Here is a 25,359-nt window from a genome sequence, read left to right as displayed (position 1 = left end):
ACTGATCCTCGGAAATGATGATGCCAGGTTACTGACCCTCTCTGCCATTGATCCTCCAATGAGGACTGGCTCATGGACCTTCAGATTCTTCCTCCTGCAGTCAATAATCATCTCTGGTTTTGCTGACTTTGTGTGAGAGGTCTTTGTTGTGGGCACAATTCATCCAGATTGTCAATCTCCCTCCAATATACTGATTTGTCTCCATCTTTGATGTGAATGATATTTAATAGAATTTAAAGTAGGAACCACGAATGTCGCCTGAAAAGAATCAAAAGCTTCACGTTGATTCAACAGGCTTGAAACTGCTTAATCTTTTGTGTGCTATTTGAAGTTATAATTTTGTAATTATTTTTAAATGTTTGAAATTTTATATTTAAGTTGAAAGCTTTTGTTATTTAAATTGTTCTTACACTAAAATAAAGGATCAATTATGCTGGAAATTTGAACAGAATCTCACAATTCAACCGGCAGTATTCATCGTTGTCTGATAAAATGGCTTGTTAATTTGAAGAACTTGGTGTCTGAGTTTTCAGGATGCACCCCTCCCTCTCCAGGAACAGAAGAGGCTCTCAGTAGTGGAATCCTGTAACACAAGCCATGCACCAACAGCCTGCCCTCTTGAATCAATGCCTCCTTGTCTTCAGTCTTGCATGTCACAGGCTCTTATTACTGTTGAATGATAATAATTAGCCAGAACTATTGGGAGAATGTCCTGATCTTCTTTAAGTTATGTCATGGAATCTTTTTATATCCATCCAGAGGGCAGATGGATCTTCAGTTTAACCTCTGATCCAAAGGACAATTCTACCAATGGTGCAGTACTCTGGAATTCACTCCGTGTCATCCAGGAATATCTGTGGACAGTGACTCAAACCTTCCTATCTTCAGTGTCTCGGGCCCTCTTCCAAATGCAGCTACCCCCCTCCCCGTCCGGTTTGACCCTGACCAGTGTGACAGAGGTCTATGCTGGGTGCCTGAAATGAGCCTCATCTGTAAAGGTTGAGGGATGTAGTCAATATCCTTGTCACTTTGGAGACACAGACTGTACATGCTTTAATCTAGAGCAAAATTTACCAGGGTGCTCAAACAGGCATCAAGACAGCTAAGAGCAAGGCAGATAATGACCTTCTCAGTGAAGCACAGAAGAGATGATCATTCTTTTGCAATGTTGGTTGATATCTGCAGGCTACCTGGACCAGGCACCTAATACATTTGGCACTCTGTTCTCCCAAACTTAGCTTCCTTCCTTCCTCTTCAGCCTCCTGTGGTGGAGCTGTGAAGTGAATAGTTATGTGAAGAAATTCTGGTTTAATGTCATCCATGGCAACAGAAGTTGCTCCTGAAAAAAATTAGATAAAATATTGAAGAATGCACACCTTATCTAACACACACACACACATGCATACTTTTCAACAAGTACCTGAACCACTAAGGCGTAGAAGACAATTGAAAAAATGCAGATAGATGGGGTCAGTATAGATAAATACAATAGTTTGGTATAAGACTCTTCGACTGACACTTGCACATCAGATATGAGTTATTCTTAACCTCAGATGGAAGGTTTAGCACTGGATATAAAAGTTGGAAACAGTGCTGCATAACATGCTTATGCCAGATATCCTATCAGTGATTTCAATTAATCTGTGCTCAGATTAAGTGCGAAGTTCGAGACTTGTGCTTTTGCATGTTACACTACTGCCACACAAGATCTACATTGGAGTTGAAACAACCCGTTTCCGTGTCACCCGTCTCCTGTGATCAATTTTCCTGAAGCCTGTGGGGGACGGGTACGATTACTGTCAGCCAGGGCAGCTGAAACGATCGGAATCTGCAGACCGTGATGGGCAGACATTCATTCTCAGGATATGGGTGTTGCCAGCAAAGCTAACATTTATCACTCACTCTTCCATGCATGGTACGCTTTCTGGTGCTAAGCTGTTGCCTTGTGCCAGTGCAGTCTGTACAGTAAGGACCCTCCCACATGGTGACCGGGTCCTAATTGGTCTGGTGAGTATCCGAGTCCTGCAGTGTGCCGAAGAGCCACGTGCCGAATTTTCTCTGCTGAACCTCTGGGAGGAATTCTAACAACCTCGGTTAATGAAGAGTCGGGAAACTTATTAGGTGATTCTTGGTGGGCAGTAGGGGCTGAAGCAGATGTGGAGGAGGAGAAATAGAGCTTGCAATGATATACACTTTGTGGCTATTTTATTAGGTACACCTGCTCATGAATGCAAATCTAATCAGACAATGCATAAAAGCATGCAGACATGGTCAAGAGATTCAATTGTTGTTCAGACCAAACATCAGAATGGGGAAGAAATGTGACTAAGTGACTTTGACCATGGAATGATTATTGGTGCCAGACAGGGTGGTTTGCATATCTCAGAAACTGCTGATTGCCTGGAATTTTCACGCACAATAGTCTCTAGAGTTTACAGAGAATGGTGCAAAAAACAAAAAAAAAAGTCCGATGTGTGGCATTATTATGGGCAAAAATGCCCAGTTAATGAGAGAGGTCAGAAGAGACAAAAAGGTGACTCAAATGACCCCGCATTGTAACAGTGGTGTGCAGAAGAGCATGTCTGAATGCACAACACTTTGATGGGCTACAGCAACACGGGTTCCACTCCTGCACCTAATAAAGTGGATACTGCGTATAGTATCATGACCTCAGGGTGCCCAGGAACAGTGGCAACCAATAAATTAATGTAGTCAGTGCTGCCTTGTGCAGCTGGATCCTGGGCTTCCTGTCAGATTGCCAGCAGGTTGTAAGAGCAGACTCACTCACCTCCAACCCTCTGACTCTCAACACAGGAGCCCCTCAGGGCTGCGTACTGAGTCCCCTCCTTTACTCCCTGTACACACGTGACTGTATCGCCACCCACAGCTCCAATCTATCTGATAAATAAATTTGCCGATGACTCTACATTGATTGGCCTAATCTCAAACAATAACGAGGTGACCTGGAGGGAAGACGTCATCTCTCTGACACAGTGGTGTCAAGAAAACAACTTCTCCCTCAATGTCGCAAAAACAAAGGAGCTGGTTGTGGATGACAGGAGGAATGGAGACAGGCTAATCCCTATTGACATCAATGGATTTGGGGTTGAGAGGGTGAACAGCTTCCATTTCCTCAGTATCCACATCACCGAGGATCTCAGCTGGTCTGTACACACCAGGTGTGTGGTGAAAAAGGCACAACAGCACCTCTTTCACCTCAGACGTTGAAGAAGTTTGGTATGGGCCCCCGAATCTGAAGAACTTTCTACAGGGGCACAATTGAGAGCATCCTGACTGGCTGCATCACTGCCTGGTACGGGAACTGTACGTCCGTTAATCACAGGATTCTGCAGAGAGTGGTGTGGACTGCCCAGCGCATCTGTAGTTGTGAACTTCCCATGATTCAGGACATTTACAAGGACAGGTGTGTGAAAAAGGATCATTGGTTACCCAAGTCACCCCAACCACAATCTGTTCCAGCTGCTACCATCCAGGAAACGGTACCGCAGCATAAAAGCCAGGACCAACAGGTTCTGGGACAGCTTCTTCCACCAGGCCATCAGACTGATTAACTCATGCTGACTTGTGTGTATTTCTATGTTACATTGATTGTCCTATTTATTATAAATTACTATAATTACACATTACACATTTAGATGGAGGCGTAACATAAAGATTTATGCATATTCATGCATGCGAAGGATATAAGTAAAAAAAGTCGATTCAATTCAATAATGTAGGAAGCAGCAGACAATTGTATGCTGCTATAAGCAACTGTGCGTTTGGTTTGTGGGAGAAATATGAGATAAGTCGCCATTTTGTTCAAGGTTATGCTGAGGCATTGTTTACAACAATCTGGGAGGACAAGCAGAGCTCAGATTTAATATCTCATCGGATAGGACGTCATATCAAGCGGTGCAACATTGACTGAGAACTCCACAAGGGTGATCATGACTGTTCAAGTCCTCGCAGCTGATCTTGAGCATGCAACCCTGAACTCAGATGCAAGAAAGTTGCCACTGAGCCACAGCTGACTCCTTAGTAAGTTTTCAGTGGCAGCTGAACATACAGAGCAAGGCACATGGTATGGAAATAAATTTAAAGGAGCACTTGATTGATGGTTGGGTGAATGGCAGTTTGAGGGTTAAAGCCTTCACTTTTGCTCCTCTGCTTTATACCCACTGCAATGCAGATCAGGTGCGCAATATAGAACACCAAAATTTTAATCTCAAGCACCGACCAATAACGTTACTTTCAGTACGTCTTACAGGACCAAGTTGGTAGACAAAAAGTGAAATATGCTGATACATGAAGTGGTTAATCCGATTGGGAGAGATGTATTGGGAAAGTGGTTAAGTATAAGAGGGAGGCGAATTACTATTTTTGGTCTCTTCATTGTCCCTGATTTTAATCATTCCTCCATTGACAGCTGTATCCTCAGCTGCCAAGGTCCTGAGGTGTGGAATTTCCTTCCAAACCATTCTGCCTCTCTAACTCTTTTGTGAGGTTGCTTCATTAACCATAAGACATAGGAGCAGAATTACGCCACTCGGCCCATCAAGTCTACTCTGCCTGTCCTCGTCCCCGATCTATTATCCCTCTCAGCCCCGTTCTCTGCCTTCTCCCCGTAAACTTTGATGCCCTTACTAATCAAGAACCTATCAACCTCTGCTTTAAATATACCCACTGCCCTAATATGTCTGTATGTGCCTCTATTCAATACGTTTGTTACCTCTCCAGGGAGGTGTCTTGAGGTGCTTTGCTGCATAAATAGAAAACTCGCAATGTATTCTACTCATATGCACACTTGTAAGTTATATAACTACTTCTAGTGGGTTTAAGATGCTGCATAAGTAGTTGTAGATGATAGAATTTGATCAAGAAGGGAAGGCGAGGGGTCTTGGGTTGCACGCATACTACGGGGCTGAACAGTGCATTTCAGAGCTGTGAGTGTTACATAATCATACAGGATCAAATAATGGAGCTGTTATAAGTTTGTGGTGACTTTGAGTGGTATTGTAAGGACAGAGAGAGAGAGAGACTGAAAGGAGCTGTGGGCTTGAATAGAATTTCTTTTGTATGGTAGGTGTGGAGCCGCCTTTTGCTGCAGGGTTGGGAGGTGAGCCTTCTGCCATCGCAGTGTCAGCTTTCAGAGGCGGGTTGTTGATAGCGACGGCTCCCACTGGCGTTGCGAGAGGCCGGGGTGGAAGTGACATTTGGCCCCAGACAAGGAAGGGTGTTCTGGCAAGGGAAACGAGAGACAGCATCCAGAAGCACACCTTGTCGGGCGGAAGAAAAACACACATTCAGGAAACTAGGAAGAAGAGCAGGAGTAATATTAGGAGTGTTTCGATTGTGCACCGTTCTGGACTTGTTTCTAATGCTGGCCTATCTGGAATCGCATGAAATGGGCCTCTAACCCAGGCCTGAAGGGATTGCAGGCGCACGCACTATATTTTACCGCACAGCGGAGAGCTGACACCACATTCTACCCGTGTCAAATGCTTCATATGGTAAGTCTGCCTGCAGTGAGCCGAAAACCTGTCCCGGTTCGACTGACTATAAATCTTCAAAGCACTGTTTGGTAAACTCCATCAGTGTACTTTTCGTGTTCTACTTTATACTTGTCATATGTTCTTCAAACATACTTTGGATTTGTTTTTAGTTTCTTGTTGGGTTGATTTCAGGTGTTGTTGGAGTTTAACCTTGAAGTGGCCCTGCCTGTTTTATTCACTTTGAGAGTGAAACAATTGAGGGTGAGCGTTACTGTGCCGACAGGTGCACCATTATGTGGGCATGTCTTTTCAAGAAGCTGCCTTTTGATATTTCAAGTGTGCTGAGTTTTTTTGGGAAAAAAAAGCACATACTTGTATAAAAAATGTCATACCCTGTTCTTGTTTGATGCCTATTCCTTTAAATCCAGTCATAGTACAGAAGGATTTTAATGATCTTTGTTCAGGTTTTTCTACCACTTTAATTTGGTATCAAGTAGGAGGTTTACGGGTGTGTAAACATACAAGTTACATTCAGACAAAAAGGTGAGATTGGTACAGTCCCTTTGCAATAATGAAGATTCTGACTAAGTTATAGGGAATAAATTGAAAACTGCAGTGTATAAGGAAATATAGGGGCATTTGGGGGGAAACAGTGTCGCTTTCCACTTTTGATTATTTAAGTTGTGATAGTGGCGGGATATTTAACAAAATTGAAGATAATGCATGTTGAAAGATTATTTAGTGAGTGATTAACTTCCACAGGAGCGAATTGATTCAGGAACAGTTATTGTTCAGAACCATCAGGCTTCTGAACCAGTGGGGTAACTTCACTCATCACGACTCTGAACGGATTCCACAACCCTCACAGTACTAAAACTCATGTTGTCCGTACTATTTATTTGTTTGTATATATACAGTCTGTTGTCTTCTGCACATTAGTTGTCAGTCTTTGTAGTTCTTCATTGATTCTATTTTATTTGCCGATTCTACTGTGAATGCCCTCAAGAAAACGAATCTCGGGGTAGTGTATAGTGACAAATACATAAGTTAATATTAAATATTCTCTGAACTTTGATTACTTCACTATATTACTCATTCGTCTGCATCAGTTTTAAGGATAGAGTAAAATGTGAGAGAACGACTCTTCCGAGGACGCCGATCATGCCGGTGCAAAAGTTTCTTTGTACCACGGCATTGCGTTTTTCGACCGCAGGTGCTGGAATCTGGAGCAACGCACAAAGGATAGGAGGAGCTCAGCAGGTCAGGCAGTAACCGTGGAGATAATGGACAATCCAGATGAAGTGTCCCGACCCGAAGCGTCGACTGTCCACTCCCCCCGACCCCACGCTGCCTGACCCTCCAACGCTTTGTGTGTTGTTTGCATTTTTGTTTACTTCTCAATACTGTTCGATTTCGCTTTTGAAAGTCAACATGGAAACTCCACCACCCTTTCGGCACATTCCGGATCACAAATGGGGAATCTCCTCACTTTCCTCCTGGTTTCTTTGTGCCAGTTATATCTCAAATCTGCCAAAGGAAGCAGGTTCTCCTTATAACTTTGTGGATTCCTTCGCCTTCCCCGGATCGTCATTTCCAAAATCTGCAGAGGAGATGAGTTGCGCCCGTGATTCTCCCGCTGTGTGTCCGAGTCTCCCCGGTCGGGATCTGAGTAGCAACAATTTTATTGGGGATGTTGTTGCCGCGAGTAAATGCGCCCCATTAATAGCCGGCCAAACAGATGCAGCGCTTCCAACACACTCCGATTGTTCTTCATCTGCGTCTGACATCAGAGGGGCTTTTGTAGGCGTGCGCTGATGCCCGAGGGGAGGCGGAAGAGTTCATTCCGACTTGCAGCCGGGGTTGTCTATGGATCTGGACGCACGGCCGGCCGCCTCTCCGAACCCGCGCTTCAGCCAAACTCCGCTCTTGGTAGTAAAGTTGTCGGTGGATCCACCCAGCCAAGCGGAACCCTACCGGGACTGAGCTCACCTCCGGTCACAGGTTGGCGAAAATTTGTCCGTCCCACCCCTCTGCTTTTGTTTTCGACTGAGTTGGACTCTGCCAGACATCTGGCCAAGTGCTGAACAAACTTTGGGAGAAGGCTTGCGGGAGAAGTGACAGGCGTTCGGCGCCCCGCAGCAACAGAGAGGCTGGGCGAAGGGCGGCTTGATCTCTGAAGCCGCGGAGTACGGCCTACCCACCCTTGGTCCCCTCCAGCATCTCCACACTCCCACCACCCTTGGGGGGCGGGGGGAACCAGCCGGCACTGAGCGAGGAATGGCAAGCAGCTTCGGAGGGGCGTGATCTGGTCAAACTGCGCCCCACGGGAACCTCGGCCGCAAGCTGCTGGCGATCGGCGGGCCATGGAGGAAGACACGGCCGCTGTCTGCGAGCCCCGGTCCCCCTCGGCCGGCTTGCCCGAAGCCTTCTGCACGCTGTGGAGCGACGTAATGGGGATGTTGGTGAGTTGTGCTGGGGGAGGGGTGGGGGGCGACTTGCCATCTAGGAAGCTTCAGTTGTGCAAAGACTTCTGTAGGAGGATAAACAAATCAAAGGAAATTGAGTCAGGAAACTAGGAATTCTCCAAGGTAATCTCCAGAATCCACCTCCACGCCGTTTCCTATCTCACTTGTCATTTCCCTTCGTTAATTACTCGAGTTTTTTTTTGAGAAAGGGTGAAATTCTGTCTCTTTCCAGAGGTCAGTTTTGAGCTCATTCTAATCTGTGGCTCCCGTCAGTTCAAGTGGTGATGAGATAACTAGTGAACTGTTAACACGGTTCAGTTAAGCATCGTCAATAATCTCTAGGCGCTGACACGCCAGTGCAAAGTTTGAGCACGCTCGGCACCTGATACATCCTGCATTCTGAACGCTAGGATCAGAATCAAGTTTGTTATCGCTGTCTAATATGCTGCACCCTGTTTTCTTTTCGCTACCTCGATGTAGATGTGTATGATGGCGTGATCTGCCTGCACGGCAGACGAAACAAAAGTCTTTCAATGTACATGTGACAGTAATATGCCAATGCCATTGTTCCAGTGTGTTCAGGTATTCATGGCGCTAATGCAGCCGGCCGCAGTGTGTTTCGTTATCGAATGCATGGTTATTAATAGATTCAGTGCGTTCGTGCACCTGTCATACTGCTGTCACGATCCGAACGTGTTCAGGTTGATCTGAGGGGTAAATATTGGCGGGAATGCAGGGTTGTGTTATGGAAACTTTAACATTCACCTGAGAGAACACACTTGTGTACAGCCAATATGCTTCTCTGGAAGTGGAGATAAAGTAGTGGCCATTTAGTGTATTCTGATATCCAATGGCCTTGTTTGGTTGGGATATCTCTTTCTTGTCCTGCTGATCTCTAACACATCCTTCAGGGTCTCTGTTACTGTTGGCATATCCCACTTTCACCAGAATTTATAGCATTGGAAGAGGCCGCTCAAGTTGTCCTATCCGTGGTGAGCAAAAGTGGATTGGTTTAATAACTGTATCCCTGTCCTTGAAATTCTCGAAATTATGACCTTTGAAGTAGTCATCAAAGTGCTTTTTAAATGTGGTCAGTGCTGGGCACCTTTTCAGGCAAAGAGTTCTTGTCAGCTGGTCAGTTTGCAGAGGCTCAAAGTGTTGGATGCATCATTTTTGATTGCCACTCTGGCTCATCCTTGTATCTCTTGTGTGGTCACTTTTGGTCAGTTTGGATGTGTGTCAGTATCTAGTGGTCAGGTCACTTTGTGAGTGATTTGTCTTTGTTGCAGTTTGAGAGCACCAGCAGCTTGATACAGTTACCAGTTTGGTTCAGGTGTTTATCAGTTCCTGTACATTCAGGTATTTGACACACTGTTGTCCGAGATTAGTTCACATGTTCGAGTATTTCTCACTGTTACCCCTGCTTTAGACATTTCTCGTGCTGTTATCTGTGATCAGTTTGCGTGTATTCAGTTGGACAATATTAACTGCAATAGAGTTTGATCAGTAACTAACAATAAGTTTGGGAATATTTAAGTTGGCTTAAATGTTGGTTTATGTGTTACCAGGCATCAGCCACATTTTTAATAATGGTTAGTTAGGGATGGAGGAACAGTTTTCAGGTATCTGTTCACTCTTGCCTGTCTCTCTCTCTTGCCAGTTTTTGGTTATCTGATGTAATTTTACAAGCAGACAGTTTACCCATATCTGATGCTCTCACCACCTGTTAGTAGGAGCACCTTGAGATGTTGGACACTTATCTCCGCCATCGTTTCAGCAATGTGCTGGTATTTGATGATGCTCAGTTTGGGCATGTTTCAGTACCTGATGAATGTTTTTGTCTAGTTTCTGAATGTCTGGTATCTGATGCACTGTTGATGTTCATTTTGAGCTTGGAGGCTTGTGAATGTTCAAGTATCTGAGGATTTAGCATGTGTTCTCCTGGTGGTTAGCGTCAAATTAGGTCTTTATCATAATTTTACCAGCAATCATTTCCGTTACTTTCCATTGCTGTTTTCTTAATGGAAGGTAATCATTACCAGATCGAGCTTTTTCAGCTGTCAGAATCTGGTTTAATATCAGTGTCATATGTTGTGAAATTTGATGGCAACATTACAGCCTAAGACATAAAGCTCGCTTTAGGTTACAATAAAAAGAGGAATAGTGAATTAGTGTTCATGGACCATTCAGAAATCTTATGGCAGAGGGGAAGAAGTTGTTCCTAGAACTTTGAGTGTAGGTCTTCAGGTTTCTGTACTCCTAGCCGATGGCAGTAGTGACAAGAAGGAATGTCCTAGACAGTGAGGGCCCCACTTTCAGTCACGGTCGGGATGGAAATGCCCAGTAAGTTGCTGAACAGTTGGCAGCACGTACGGGGAGAAAATTCAGGTGTCTGAAGGACTGATTTTAACATCCACAGGTGTTTGAATAACTTTGTAGTGATCACTGTTGTTGAGTCTGGGCTTATTTGGGTGTATTCACACCTAGGGGGAGTGTGTCACATACCTCGACACCTGACTGACCTCGGTAACAACACGGCAAATACCAGAACATGAGGTGCCTCCAGGGCAGTTTGCCATCACACATTCTGCTTATTGGCTCAGTAAGTCAAGAGCTTTAAGGTGAAAGGGGGAGGAATGAAAGGAGATGTGCAAGGTAAGTTGTTTTACACGGAGAGAGGTGGGTGGGTGTGTGGAACATGGTAGAAGCAGGTACGAAAGCACTGTTCAAGGGGCAATTGGACGGACCAGTGAACAGAGGGATGTGGACCATGTGTCGGCAGATGGGCTAGTTTAAATTGGCAGTGTAGATATGGTGGGTAGAAGGGGGCTGCCCTTGTGCTGTATCTTCCTATGTTCTTGAGCTTCTACCAGTGGTTAGCGTGCAGTTGTTCAGAATTCAGATGGAGATATCTATCCTATTAGTCACTTTGGGTGGCTTCTGATTTCTGACGTACTGTTGTCAATGGAGTCACTGACAGAATGGAGGTAAAAGAAACTGCCAAGGGAGAGATCTGGAGCAAAAACGGCACTGCTGGAGGAGCCCAGTGGGATAAGAACTCCTGTGGAGGGGCTGAAAGAAGATGAAAGTCTCAACCTGTAATATCGGCTGTCCATTTCCCTTCCCAGATGCTGTCTGACCCGCTGAGTTCCTCCAGCAGTGTGACTTTTGCTGTCACTTAGGCACTGCTACAAATGCCTGGTTAATGTATGTCCAAGTGTCTGATAGGTTGTCAATAATGGTCAGCGTAAATGTATTTAGCAATCTGAATGTTTGGTTTTCAGTGTCTTTTCTTTTGATTAGTTTGAACACACATCTGTTATCTCTGGTCAGTTTGAATGTGAGGCATTCTGAGAATCTCACTGATTTGTTACAGTACTGTATTTGTCAACATGGAGTGGAGAGTGAGTTTGTCAATCAGACAGGAGCAATGGATGTCAGAAATGCCAATGCTGGATCGCCACAGGAGGGGTGTGGGACAGGTGGCAGAGAAAGAGTGCCACGGGTGGGGGAAGATTCAGGTGCAACACACACCCCATCCCTGAGGCATCAGGTAATGTCACTTGATTCCAAACAATTGGTTTATTGATCTTCACAGAATTACCGGTAGTCTCTGTGGTGTCTCCTGCTCTTCTCTCTCTTCCCCTTTTCCAAATCAAAATTCCCCTCTCCCTGCCTGCTTTCCGCTCTTAGTCCACAAGTGACCCATATCAGAATCAGGTTTATCATCACTCACATATGTCCTGAAGTTAGTTTCTTTTTTCAGCAACACTACAGTGCAAAACATAAAATTACTACAGTACTCTGCAAAAGTCTTAGGCACCCGAGCTATATGTATATAATGTGCTGAAAACTTTTCACAGTACTGTAAGTATTTGTCACAGTGGTTAGTCTGAGCATGTCAGACATACTTTATTGATCCTGAGGGAAATTGTCCAGGTATCTGATGCAGCCTTACCAGTCATCAGCCAGGGAATGTTCTGGTTTCTGATGGAGTTTCACGCGCAGTCAGTTCATGTGGACTCTGCTCGGCCCCATTTGCCTTAGAATCACTGGTTTGCAAAAATCCACCATCTGAGGTTAAAAATGAGCATCAAACATCACAGAAGAACATTCAATCTTTTGCCATCCTCCTGATATAAAGTGTCATAATCACTCCTGAAAGGCCTAGTTCCAGTTGTTAGGCTTGGCCCTCGGATTTGATTCCACAACCAAAAGGAATTGTTTCTCTCTATTTATTCTGTCAGATTCCCCTTAATATCAGAAAATGGTTACAGCAAGAAAAGGAGGCCATTCAGCCTGTTGGGTACATAAAGGGTCAGTAAAAAATATACCTCGCCTACCCATATGTCCAACCTTTTTTCTGTTGTCCTTACTTTCCATGTATGGTGCCTGTCTTCTTTTCAATGCCACAGTGGAATCTGTCTCTCTATTCCAGACTCTAACTAATCACTGCGTTGAAATATTTAACCCCACGGTATGTTTGTTTTGGTATTTGCAATGTCCCCTTGTTACTGAACCCTTCAATGAGATTCTGCACCTTTTCTAGCTTTACATAATCCTGTCCAATCTCCTTGGAGCCTCGTCTGTTCTAAGGATATAAATCTCAACCTCTCCATGCTATCCACATAACTGAAGTCCCTCAGCCGTGGAATCATTTCTTAAATCTCTTCCATACATCTTCTGAAGCCTTTACATCTTTCCTTAAAACACAACAGCCAGAATTGGATGCAACACTCGAGGTTCATATGACTCTTTGCACTCTACAGTTCTAGTTAAGAAGTCCAGGATTCTATACTTTTTCTGTGTGTCCTGCTACGTTCAGTGAACTATGCAGATATCACCCCCCCCCCCATCTCTCTGTTCCTGCAACACTTTAAACATTGTGCTAGTTTATTTTGCCCCTTCTAGTTCTTCCTATCAAAACATAAGTCTTTGCATTCCTCCATTTTACAAACGTTCGTAAGTTTCATCTGTCCATTCATTCCACCAGCCTCTGTCCATCTGCTTGGAACCTATTGTCATCCCACCCCGGGGAACTTCCCTGCAGCCATTCACTACCCCAGCTCTTCCTGATATTTGTCAATTTTCTATCTACGAGTTCCTTTTATTCCATGTCTTTTGTTGTCTCTGATAAGTCTATCATGAAGCATATTATCAAGGGTTTTTCTGGAAGTTGATATATACAACCCAATGTAATTTCACTTGTCCATCCTCTCTGTTACTTCATCAAATAATACTTTGAAAGCACAATTGCATTACCCCTTAACCTTCTAAATTTCAGGAAATGCAGTCCCTGTGTGTTTTTTTTTAAAAACCACTGCCTATAATTGAATCTGGAGTGCAAGGACCTGGTAGGTCTTTTGTTGAACTCATTCAAAGGACAGTAGATTTTTTCCCCAAGAGGTGTACAGAGCTGCTCATGGTTCTGGTGTGATTGACCCAGGCTGTGCCATAACTCACTTCTTCCACCTTACCTTGTCCTCCTTCCTCCAGATATGAAGGTCAGTATTCCATTAACCATTTTGGTTATTATGGACATTTGACATTTTAACCATTTTGCTAATGCTGTAGCATATTTATCCCTAGTCTCTTGGAAACTCCATTTCTAACTTTACAGAATTTATTAGTAGTTATTTTTGGTACAGTGGATGTCCTGAACACTCACCTAAAGTGAAATGTACATGGTGTGAGTTGAGCATTATCTCAGACAATGAGAGCCCCTTGCCTTTTTAATGATGTCCGTCTCTCACTGGTATACTTGCATATGTGGCTTTTCCTCCACTCTCAAAGTCATTTATAAATTCAGTGAATCATTCTGACCCGAATACAGATCTTTGAAGGGCACTAGTGGTCACATCCTGTTAGTTTCCTGCTTCTTCTGTGCTAATTTCCGTACCAAGTCAATAATTTTCCTGTACCTCTCTGAACTTTTAACTTGGGCAATAAGAGGGCTTTTAATCACATTCCTTCTGGAAGTCCCCGAGCATAGTCCTGCACTAAGAAACCTCCTCCCTGCTAGAAAGGGGCTTTCTGAGCAAAACTCACATATGAGCCACAGAAATGTTGCAGCAGCTGGCCAAACTCTTGTTTTCAGGCTCAGCAACTTCATAAAGCAGAGAAAAAGGGTCTTGACCCCACCAGTTGCACAGGAAAAGGTTAATCACACCCATTCTTCCCAGACATCAGAAAAAGTATTCCTGTAGAGCCACGGAAACTGTAGGGATGATTCGTTTGAAGGACCGTAAAAATCTCTGAGGTGGTTGCATTGTAACGTGCTTTACATTTCCCCAACTTGTCTCCCAACTTTTATATACACTGCTGAACACTCCATTTGAAGCACAGAATTGGTCACATCGTTAAATAAAAGCTGATGTACAAATATCAACCATGGAGCCACAGAGCAGTGAAATGTGTCTTTCACTCCACCATGTCCTCTTGAGTACTGGAGTAAAGATGTCCTACTGGAACTAACGGAGCCATGGTGAGAACATTGCACATAGCTGAGAGCTTCCTATCATAGGGAGGATATACTTGGGATAAAGGTGGCCCAACAGGATTCCCTGGATTGACTCTCATACGAGGAGAGGTTAAGCAGTCTGGACCCGCGCTGCTTTGTCAGAATGAGAAGAGTAAATTTATTATCAAAGCAAGTAGATGTCACCATACAATACCTTGAGATGTTCTTGCGCACATTCACAGCAGAACAGAGAAATGCAGTGAAAAACTACACCCAAATAAAGACAGACAACCACCAACAAAATCTGACCAGAGGTGATGTGACTGAAGAATGCGAATTCTCACCGGGCTTGACAGGTTAGATGTTGGTATAATATTTCCCCTTTGGAAGTCTTCCTTCCCAATTCTGCAAAAGGGTTACGGAGACTCCTAAACTGTGCATATTTGAGCCAGAGATTTTTCATTATTAAAGGTACTGGTGTTGTGAGACAAGTGCAGGACTGTGGTACTGAGTGAAACAGGCTCCAGACTCTGAAAGGCCTAATCCTTCTGGACTTTGTGGGCAGTGTAATGGCTGTACACATTGGTTCCTACAGCACATGTGAGCAGACTTGGGCTTGGAGTCTGGACTTTACACAGTGAAGTGAGGAAAAGCTGGTAGTTCCATGTGGAGTAGCTGTCTCTTAGCTGGAAAGTTGGAGCTGTAGGAGGGCTCATCGCCAGAGGCCGTGCCTTGCTATCGGAGAGCCCAGCCTGTGGGCTGCATTTAGCAGCACTATAGCCCAATCCATAAAAACTATGCATTTAAAAAATAAATTAAATTAAATAAACAGTACAAAAAGAGAGTAAAATTAGCATGGTAGAGTTCTTGTGCTAATTCATTGTCCATTCAGAAATCTGATAGCAGAGGGGAAGAATCTGTTCCTAAAATGTAAAGTGTGTGTCTTCAGGCTCCTGTACCTCTTCCTTGATGATAGTAATGAGGAGAGAACAAAACCTGGGTGGGGGGTGGTCCTTAATGATGCAGGAAGACCAAGGAATTGATTGTGAACTTCAGCAAGAGAATGTTGAGGGAACTCAACTAGCCAATCTATTTCACCCCTGTACTGTTCTTCACTCTTAAACATTTGAATAGCAGCTTTCAACCAAGGCTGCAAACTTTATCAAGTAATTAATTTAATTGAAATTATGTTAAGCAGTATTACAAATAAAGATCATTTATATATGTGGAAGTACAAATCAAAACCAAGAATAATGTAAAGCCAGGTTCAGTTCCAGCTTTTGCTACCTCCTGTACATTGTCCCTATGACCATATACATTTCCTCTGTTGTTCTGGTTTCTACCCACGTCCTAACGATGTGCTGGTTGTTCAGTTAATTGGCCCTGCCTGTAGGTGAGTGGTAGTCTTGGAGGAGGGGAGAATAAAAAATGGGATTTGTGTCGGTTTGTACAATTGCAGAAGTTCCAAACCTGGGGTCCACCCACCTTTTGGTTAATGGCAGGGGTCTATGGTACTGAAGAAAGGTGGGGAACCCCTGTGTATGTGATTCACTGGACATAAGTGTTTGCTTCTATGTTGCTCTGTGATTACTTTATTCTCAATGTATTCTTTCGACTGCTTCTGTTGTAACCTTTATGATCTGTATAAAATTGTTATTTTAAACATTGTTCTATTGATTAAAAACAGCTTGCCAATGCTTCTCACTTTCCAAAGTTCAGCTAAACAGTTGTGGTATCTTCAACTCCGTCTAATCTTCCTTAACAGCACATTAAAACCCTTGCACAACTCTCTCTTGTCCAATCTGAGCAAGTAATAATTTAAATTAATTTTGCTTTTAGATTTCTGTCAAGTTTAAGTTTTACTATCCTTGTGACCACATTCTATCCAATTGTCCATTATTTTTAACTCTTTCTTTTCCTTAAACTGGTTTTTTATAAAGAACTTCGGTTCCCCCTTCAATGAATGTGAGGGATTAGCTGGTTTGCCTCCCATTTGATCCGTTTTGAATCTGAAATGATTAAGAGTTGTAATTACAAGAAGTTTAAGTCATTGTACCATATACACAAAAGCTTTTGTGAATCCAAATGAAAAGATGGTGTTACCAGTAAACACATTCTATAATGCTAAAGGGCATGATTCTTGAGTAAACCAGTAAATTTCTTGTGGCTACTTGTGACAAAAACTCACTTGCCAGCCAGGAACAAGCCTGTTCAATTCAGGCTTGAGTACAGTTAAACAATGACGTTTAATCTGCATTGCCTAATAACACCATTCATTTTGTACAACCGGCCTTTTGGATGGGCAAGTAGAAAGGGAGGAGAATTTGCGTTATTCTAGTACCAATCACATCACGGTCAGGTTGTCCAGAAGCTTTTAAAGTCCATGAATTATTTTGGAAGTCTTCTCACAGTTCTAATGTTAGAAAGCAGCTGCTAATTTGTGCATGATCTGCCGGAGATGCGCATCTGATAAACACCAGATAATTACTTTTTTAGTGATCTTGGTTGAAGAATAAACATCAGAACATCAGGAATAATTCCCGTGCTGTCCTTTGCAATAATATCTTGGCTTACCTAAAAGGTCAAATCCACATGTAGCACTCTTTGAATGCTGATAAAAAATTTTCTTTGCTAGTCTCCTTCAACTACAGTCTCTTGATTTGGAAAGGAGAGACCTTGAAGTCCTGAGAAAGCTCATGGGGCATAAATTGTGGGTAATTGGCAGCGCTCTGAAATGAAATGTGGCTACTTGAAATAACAAATTACCGGTAGATGAGCGCCTGTCAGCTGAGGAGTTTATCCGATTTACAATCTTTTTGTTCTAGGAGCTCTGTTTACTGTGAAGATCATGTAGTCTTTGAAGCCATCTGCAATTCTGGCTGCCTTGTGAGAGCTTGCTGGTTCTTTGGTGATGCTTTTCCAAATGTCCTCTCACCTCGGTGTCATACTTAGAAAGTTTTGTTATTAGATAGATAGATAGATAGATAGATACTTTATTCATCCCCATGGGGAAATTCAACATTTTTTTCCAATGTCCCATACACTTATTGTAGCAAAACTAATTACATACAATACTTAACTCAGTAAAAATATGATATGCATCTAAAATCACCCTCTCAAAAAGCATTAATAAATAGCTTTTAAAAAGTTCTTAAGTAGTTTACTTAAATACATTGAGTCCTAACCCCGGCACTTTAACATATCTTACTCCTGGCGGTTGAATTGTAAAGCCGAATGGCATTGGGGAGTATTGATCTCTTCATCCTGTCTGAGGAGCATTGCATCGATAGCAACCTGTCGCTGAAACTGCTTCTCTGTCTCTGGATGGTGCTATGTAGAGGATGTTCAGGGTTTTCCATAATTGACCGTAGCCTACTCAGCGACCTTCGCTCTGCTACCGATGTTATACTCTCCAGTACTTTGCCCACGACAGAGCCCGCCTTCCTTACCAGCTTATTAAGACGTGAGGCGTCCCTCTTCTTAATGCTGCCTCCCCAACACGCCACCACAAAGAAGAGGGCGCTCTCCACAACTGACCTATAGAACATCTTCAGCATCTCACTACAAACATTGAATGCTGCCAACCTTCTAAGGAAGTACAGTCGACTCTGTGCCTTCCTGCACAAGGCATCTGTGTTGGCAGTCCAGTCTAGCTTCTTGTCTAACTGTACTCCCAGATACTTGTAGGTCTTAACCTGCTCCACACATTCTCCATTAATGATCACTGGCTCCATATGAGGCCTAGATCTCCTAAAGTCCACCACCATCTCCTTGGCCCCAGGCTTTCCAAGTGGCTGGTTGTGGGCTCCAGCTAGCTGCATGCCATCTCCACACTGTCATTGGGCACGCTTGCCTCTGGGAGCCAGCGATCATTAGATGACCACTGAGGTTTCTGGAACTTCACTTACTTACGTAAATTGGTAAAGTATTGGGTCTAATCTGAATGGTAGGGTGTTCCCTGTTTTCCAAACAGCCTTTCTTCACATCTTTCCCCTGGCCCTCATCTTTAGCTAAAACAAAAAGCAAAAACATGCTGAAATTATTGAAGGCATTAAACTTTTCTCACAGATACTGCTCGATATTGCAAACTGTATCCCACCATTCAGGATTCATAACTAGTTTATTGCCTTTTCAACACATTCTCTCTCTTGATTTTTTTTGTAGTAGGACTCTAAACTACAGCAATAATCAGAAAAAAATATTTTCCCCATCCCGTTTAATTTTTCAATAGTGTCTGTTCCTTTTCTTTGGAATTGTGGAATTTTTATCAGGGATCCATACTTCATCTCATTAATTTCACCCACTTGTCTTGTTTACTCTTCTAATCTACATTTCATTTGTTTAGTAATACACCTTATCATTTTCGTATTAGTGAATTGTCCTATAGAATAGTGTGGGACTCTTCGTTTAAAAGCTTGGCTATTGTTAGAATATTTTCTTGCTCTTTTGATCTCGTCGACATAACAAGCGCATCTGAGACGCGTTCCTCAGCATTTGTTGACGGCGTCTTCTGTATACTCGCAATCTGGCACACAACAGTACACATCTCACAAACAGCTGATGGGATCAAAGATGATCATCTTTGCTCTCTAATCTGATCTGTTTTGGGCCGCCTGCCTAAAGGATCAGGGGTTGTCTGCAGGTCTGCGCTTATCTCTCTTTTGCCTGATAATGGTCAGACTAAAGCCTATAACATTTTGCATTGCTCCATACAGGCTCGGGAGCAGCTGTTTTTGTCTGACTTTCTCCCGGTTATGCATTGCTTCTCAATAACTTACTCCCATGTTAAATTTGAGTGTCCGAGGTGCCCCTTCCTTTCATTTCTAGTTATCGCAGATTTACCGTTGTCACTTGGGATCGTGTGGCAAATGAGCTTTGACCTCATTTAATGGCGTAATGTCATAATGTCAAGACATTTTGTTTCATCTAATTAGTTTACATAATTCATCTTATTGCAGGTCAGAGCTCTGGGAGAACCTTGCTGTGCAATAAACTAATTATTACTCCTCTTAAAATTTTATTTAAAAGCTTCCTCTCTGAGCCAATATGTGAATACAGTTGTTTAGTTTCTGAGAAACCTATTTTGAAATTATTTTGCTTGGTGTGAAACTCCTCCCCCCCACTTCAAAGTCTTAACACTGATCAAGACCAATGAGCCTCTGAGAGGACAATCATTATTACCCTTTTACTTGGAAATGTACCTTCTGCACACCATAAAAACGAGAGATTTTGCAGATGCTAGAAATCCAGTGTAACACATACAAAATGCTGGAAGAACTCAGCAGGTCAGGCAGCATCTGGGGAAATTATTAAACAGTCTATATTTAATAATACAATCTATGTTTAACAAGTCCTCATAAAGGGTCTTGACCCAAAACATTTCTATAGATGCTGCCTGATATGCTGAGTTCCTCCAGCATTTTGTATCTGGTGCTTGCATGCACACGCTTACAATGTGCATGATAACTATTGAAGTATCAGAGCTCCCGTTGGCAACCTCCCAACCTCCAGTATGCCTGGCTGATCTGGCAAATGCTACTCCGCTATTTAAGAAGGGTGGGAGGCAGCAGAAAGGAAACTATAGACCTGTTAGCCTGACATCAGCAGTTGGGAAGTTGTTGGATTCGATTGTTAGGGATGAGATTACGGAGTACCTGGAGGCATAGGCCAAAGCCAGCATGATTTCCTGAAAGGAAAATCCTGCCTGACTAGCCTACTGCGATTTTTTGAGGAAATTACAAGCAGGGTAGACAAAGGAGATGCAGTAGATGTGGTGAACTTGGATTTTCAGAAGGCCTTTGACAAGGTGCTGCACATGAGGCTGCTTAGCAAGACAAGAGCCATGGAATTACAGGGGAGTTACTAGCGTGGGTGGAGCATTGGCTGATCGGCAGAAAACAGAGAGTGGGAATAAAGGGATCCTATTCTGGCTGGCTGCCGGTTACCAGTGGAGTTCCACAGGGGTCGGTGTTGGGACCGCTGCTTTTTATGATGTATGTCAATGATTTGGACTATGGGATTAATGGATTTGTGGCTAAATTTGCTGATGATACAAAGATAGTTGGAGTGGGTAGTGTTGAGGAAACAGAGAGCCCGCAGGGAGACTTAGATAGTTTCGGAGAATGGGCAAAGAAGTGGCAAATGAAATACAATGTTGGAAAGTGTATGGTCATGTACTTTGGTAGAAGAAATAAATGGGCAGACTATTATTTAGATGGGGAGAGGATTCAAAATGCAGAGATGCAAAGGGACTTGGGAGTCCTTGTGCAGGATACCCTCAAGGTTAACCTCCAGGTTGAGTCAGTGGTGAAGAAGGCGAATGCAGTGTTGGCATTCATTTCTAGAGGTATAGAATATAAGAGCAGGGATGTGATGTTGAGGCTCTATAAGGCACTCGTGAGACCACACTTGGAGTACTGTGTGCAATTCTAGGCTCCTTATTTTAGAAAGGATATGCTGACATTGGAGAGGGTTCAGAGAAGATTCATGAGAATGTTTCTAGGAATGAAAGGAACGTCATATAGACGTTACCATGTGAGGAACGTCTGGCAGCTCTGGGGCTGTATTCCCTGGAGTTCAGGAGAATGAGGGGGGATCTCAGAAACTTTCTGAATGTTAAAAGGCATGAACTGATTAGATATGGCAAAGTTATTTCCCATGGTAGTGAAATTTAGGACAAGAGGGCATGACTTCAGGATTGAAGGACGTCCATTTAGAACAGAGATGCAGAGAAATTACTTTAGTCAGAGGTGGTAAATCTGTGGAATTTGTTACCGTGAGAGGCTGTGGAGGCCAAGTCGTTCTGTGCATTTAAGGCAGAGATAGATAGGTGCTTGGTTAGCCAGGGTATCAAAGGGTATGGAGAGAAGGCAGGGGAGTGGGGATGACTAGAAGAATTGGATCAGCCCATGATTGAATGGCAGAGCAGACTCGATGGGCCAATGGCCTACTTCTGCTTCTATATAAAAAGACAGGACTGCAAAGGCATAGACTTTATGCCTTTACTTTATGCTATACTGTTCCCTGACAAAAAGTGTTATGACTACTGAAAAAAGAATAAGCCTGCTACTTTGACTAGCGTGTGTGTCTGAGAGAGTTATGCTTTCATCATCATCAGTCTATTCATAGGATGTATTTTGTCCATGACAGTATTGGAATGACCACTGCACAGTGTTTCTGGATTTTTAAATCCCATCTTTGTACCAAGAGCAACCTCAGCCACGTTCTGCGGGACTGTGATCTTTCTACATGGCCTCATTGAGATCTGAGATTCACACGCCGATGTCGGCCATCGTTGTTGGGAATTGCTTTCCACCTTAATTGTGGCCAAGCGTGACCTTCTGACCACCAGTCCCTTTGTGCCGGAGACCAACACTGGCTCAGTGGAGAGTGCAGGAGGGCACCCTTGGGTACTGCATCAAGCGAATGTGGCACAAAGCTGGTGGGGCCACATCCCAAAGCCATGAGCGGCTTGCCACCGTTAAACCTGGAGCAAGTAAACAATCAACACAGCAGGTTGAAGCTCTGCTGGCACTGGCATCTCCGGCTGTAAACACCGATGGGCATTTTAACAACCGACAGCAGGCCAGCGCAAAATAAAAACGAGGTTAAAACATGCTGCAGTCTTCAGGCACAACCACTGAAGTGAATAACCAGTGTCTGCCTTCTCCTGAAGTCCTCCCCGTGACTGATATCTGGAAAGGGCTGAGTGTACTGGGTCCGGTAAAGCACAACAAAATACTGACTGTGAGGTGAGGGGTGGGATCCTCATTGAAACTAGATAGAGTGGACAGGGAGAGGATGTTTCCTATAGTGCGGGAGTCCAGCGGGGGGCACGGCATCAGAATAGACAGATGTCCCTTTGGAATTCCTTTAGCTAGAGGGCGGTGAATCTGGAATTCGTTACCACAGACGGCTGTGGAGGCCAAATCATTGGGTGTAATTAGGGCGGGGGTTGATAGGTTCTTGATTAGTCAGGACATCAAAGGCTTTGGGGAGAAGGCAGTAGAATGGGGTTGAGAGGGATAATAAATCAGCCATGATTGAATGGGGGAGCAGACTCAATGGGCCGAATGGCTTAATTCTGTTCCTCTGTCTTGCGCCGTGGAACCAGCCACATCTCCAGAGAACCTGCACGCGACAGCTACAACACCAGGATTGGCCGCAGCATGGAAAATCGGTCTCATGTTCTGCACTGTAGATCCAGTATGGCAGACTACCATCCCGCTAATTCAGTCTCAGTCATTAGCAAGGTCTAACCACGCTCGTGGGCAGACTGTAAATGTCCGGTGTGTAGCTGAGGTTTTGCCAGAACAACAGCTGGAAGTGCCTGGTAGCGGAGATGCACACAGCACAGAAACAGACCTTCAGCCCAACTGTCCTCAACAACCAAGGTGCCCATCCAAGCTAGTTCCCTCTGCTGGTGTTTGGCCCACATCCTTCTGAACCATTCCTATCCAGCTGCCTTTTAAAAGTCAAAGGATCCATTATGGATAAAGAGCTGAATTCTGCAGATGAGCTGAATGACTGTACTCCCAGTTCTCGCTTCATCCCCTCACCTTATCACCGGCCGGCTTGTACTCCTTCCCCTTCCCCTTGCCTTCTTCCCCCTTCCTTTTCCTTGCCCGATAAAGGGATTTGGCCTGAAACATTGACTGTTTATTCCCCTCCATAGATGCTTCCTGACCTGCAGAGTTCTTCCAGAACTTTGTGTGTGTGTTGTTTAAGATATCCGAATAATAATGATGTGCAAAACTTTCCTTTGGCTAAAGAGGTATTTAGCATAAAAGCCGGTGGTTGTGATTGTTGGAAGTCATTTAGCTTGGCATTGATATATTGCTATGGTAGCTCCTCAAAGCAGTGTGCATAACTAAATGATAGTGATTGTCCTTCCATTAAAAAAGTCAGAATTGGGTCTGTTTCCTGCAGATTTCACAAGGTTCAATTAATTTTGCACCTGTACAGAAAACTCTAGACACTAGGATACTACTAGAAAGCTCTGTAGTCCTAAATCACACACAAGACCTACAGAACATCTCAGCACAGGCTGATAAGAGCAATGGTTTTGTACATGTTGAGATGGGTGGAGGGGTGGAGATGCGTCTCTACCAAAGGAGGTGTAAGGCGCTCCTTTCCTCTGCTACCCTGCAGGTCACCCTTGGGCAAAGTACAGCACCTGCTTAGCTCCCCCCCCTCCAGGGAGCAGGTGGCGGATGGTCATATGAGCAGCTGATGCCCATCATAAGTCCTGGTTATGCAACCACAGACGCCAGGCAGACCATCTCTGAAGAGTATTGATAATGGCTATGGTCACCCAACTTATAAAGACACTATTCAGAAGAAGACAGTGGCAAAGCACTTCTGTAAAAGAAAAAATTGCTAAAAACAATTGTGGAACTCACGGCTTTGTTGCAAAGTTTGCAGATGATACAAAGATAGGTGGAAGGGCAGGTAGTTTTGAGGAAATAGAGAGGCTACAGGAGGATTTGGACAGATTAGAAGAAATGGCAGATGGAATACAGTGTCGGGAAGTGTACGGTCATGCACTTTGGTAGAAGAAATGAACAGTAAACTATTTTCTAAATGGACAGAAAATACAAAAATCAGAGGTGCAAAGGGACTTGGGTATCCTTGTGTAGGATTCCCTAAAGTTTAATTTACAGGTTGAGTCTGTGGTGAGGAAGACAAATTCGATGTTAGCATTCATTTCAAGGGGACTAGAATATAAAAGCAAGGATGAAATGCTGAGACTTTATAAAACACTGGTGAGGCCTCACTTGGAGTATTGTGAGTGGTTTTGGGCCTCTTAGAAAGGATGTGCTGAAACAGGAGAGGGTTCAAAGGAGTTGCACAAAAATTATTCCAAGATTGAACGGCTTGTCATATAAAGAGTGTTTGGTGGCTCTGGGCCTGTATTCACTAGAATTCAAAAGAATGAGCGGTGACCTCATTGAAACCTGTCAAATGGTGAAAGGCCTTGATAGAGTGGACATGGAGAGGATGTTTGCTATGATGGGGGAGTCTAAGACCAGAGGACACAGCCTCAGAATAGAGGGGCAACCTTTTAGAACAGAGATGAGAAGAAATTTCTCTAGCCAGAGAGTGGTGAATCTGTGGAATTCTTTGCCACAGGCAGCTGTGGAGGCCGAGTCTTTATGTACAGTGCCTATAAAAAGTATTCACCCCCTTGAAAGTTTTCATGTTTTATTGTTTTACAACATTGAATCACAGTGGATTTAATTTGGTTTTTGACACTGATCAACAGAAAAAAACTTTAATGTCAAAGTGAAAACAGATCTCTACAAAGTGATCTAAATTAATTACAAATACAAAACAATAAATTATTGATTCACCCTCTTCAAGTCAGTATTTAGTGGATGCACCTTTGGCAACAATTATAGCTTTGACCATCTGTGGATAGGTCTCTATCAGCTTTGCACATCTGGACATTGCAATTTTTCCCCTTTCTTCTTTACAAAACTGCTCAAGCTCTGTCAGATTGCATGGGGATTGTGAGTGAACAGCCTTTTTCAAGTCCGGCCACAAATTCTCAATTGTGGTCTGGACTCTGACTTGGCCACTTAAAGACATTAACTTTGTTGTTTTTAAGCCATTCCTGTGTAGCTTTGGCTTTGTGTTTGGGGTCGTTGTCTTGCTGGAAAACAAATCTTCTCCCGAATCTCAGTTCTCTTGCAGACTGCATCAGGTTTTCCTCCAGGATTTCCCTGTATTTTGCTGCATTCATTTTGCCCTCTACCTTCAACAGCCTTCCAGATTCTGCTGCAGTGAAGCATCCCCATAGCATGATACAGCCACCACCATGCTTCACAGTAGGAATGGTGTGTTTGTGATAATGTGTGGTGGTTGGCTTACACTAAACGTAGCGTTTAGTCTAATGGCCAAAAAGCTCAATTTTGGTTTCAGCTGACTACAGAGTCTC

General features: G+C 43.6%; 1 protein-coding gene across 3 annotated transcripts in view; it reads left to right on the top strand.

The window, feature by feature from the left end:
* Positions 1 to 25,359, top strand: part of sash1a (SAM and SH3 domain containing 1a) — a 134,211-nt gene that overhangs the window by 31,033 nt on the left and 77,819 nt on the right. The window contains exon 1 of one of the 3 annotated variants that reach the window (XM_073051457.1): positions 5,366 to 5,513. The exons of 1 other annotated variant lie outside the window; for it this stretch is intronic. In XM_073051457.1, the coding sequence (XP_072907558.1) occupies positions 5,403 to 5,513 (111 nt within the window). In that variant the 5' untranslated portion in view covers positions 5,366 to 5,402. Of the gene's footprint in view, positions 1 to 5,365; positions 5,514 to 7,374; positions 7,958 to 25,359 lie in introns of those variants that run through there. One more of the 3 variants, XM_073051458.1, reaches the window with a different exon arrangement.

This window comes from Hemitrygon akajei, chromosome 7 (assembly GCF_048418815.1).
Source record: "Hemitrygon akajei chromosome 7, sHemAka1.3, whole genome shotgun sequence".
NCBI lineage: Eukaryota > Metazoa > Chordata > Chondrichthyes > Myliobatiformes > Dasyatidae > Hemitrygon > Hemitrygon akajei.
This window is presented reverse-complemented; position numbering and strand designations above follow the sequence as displayed.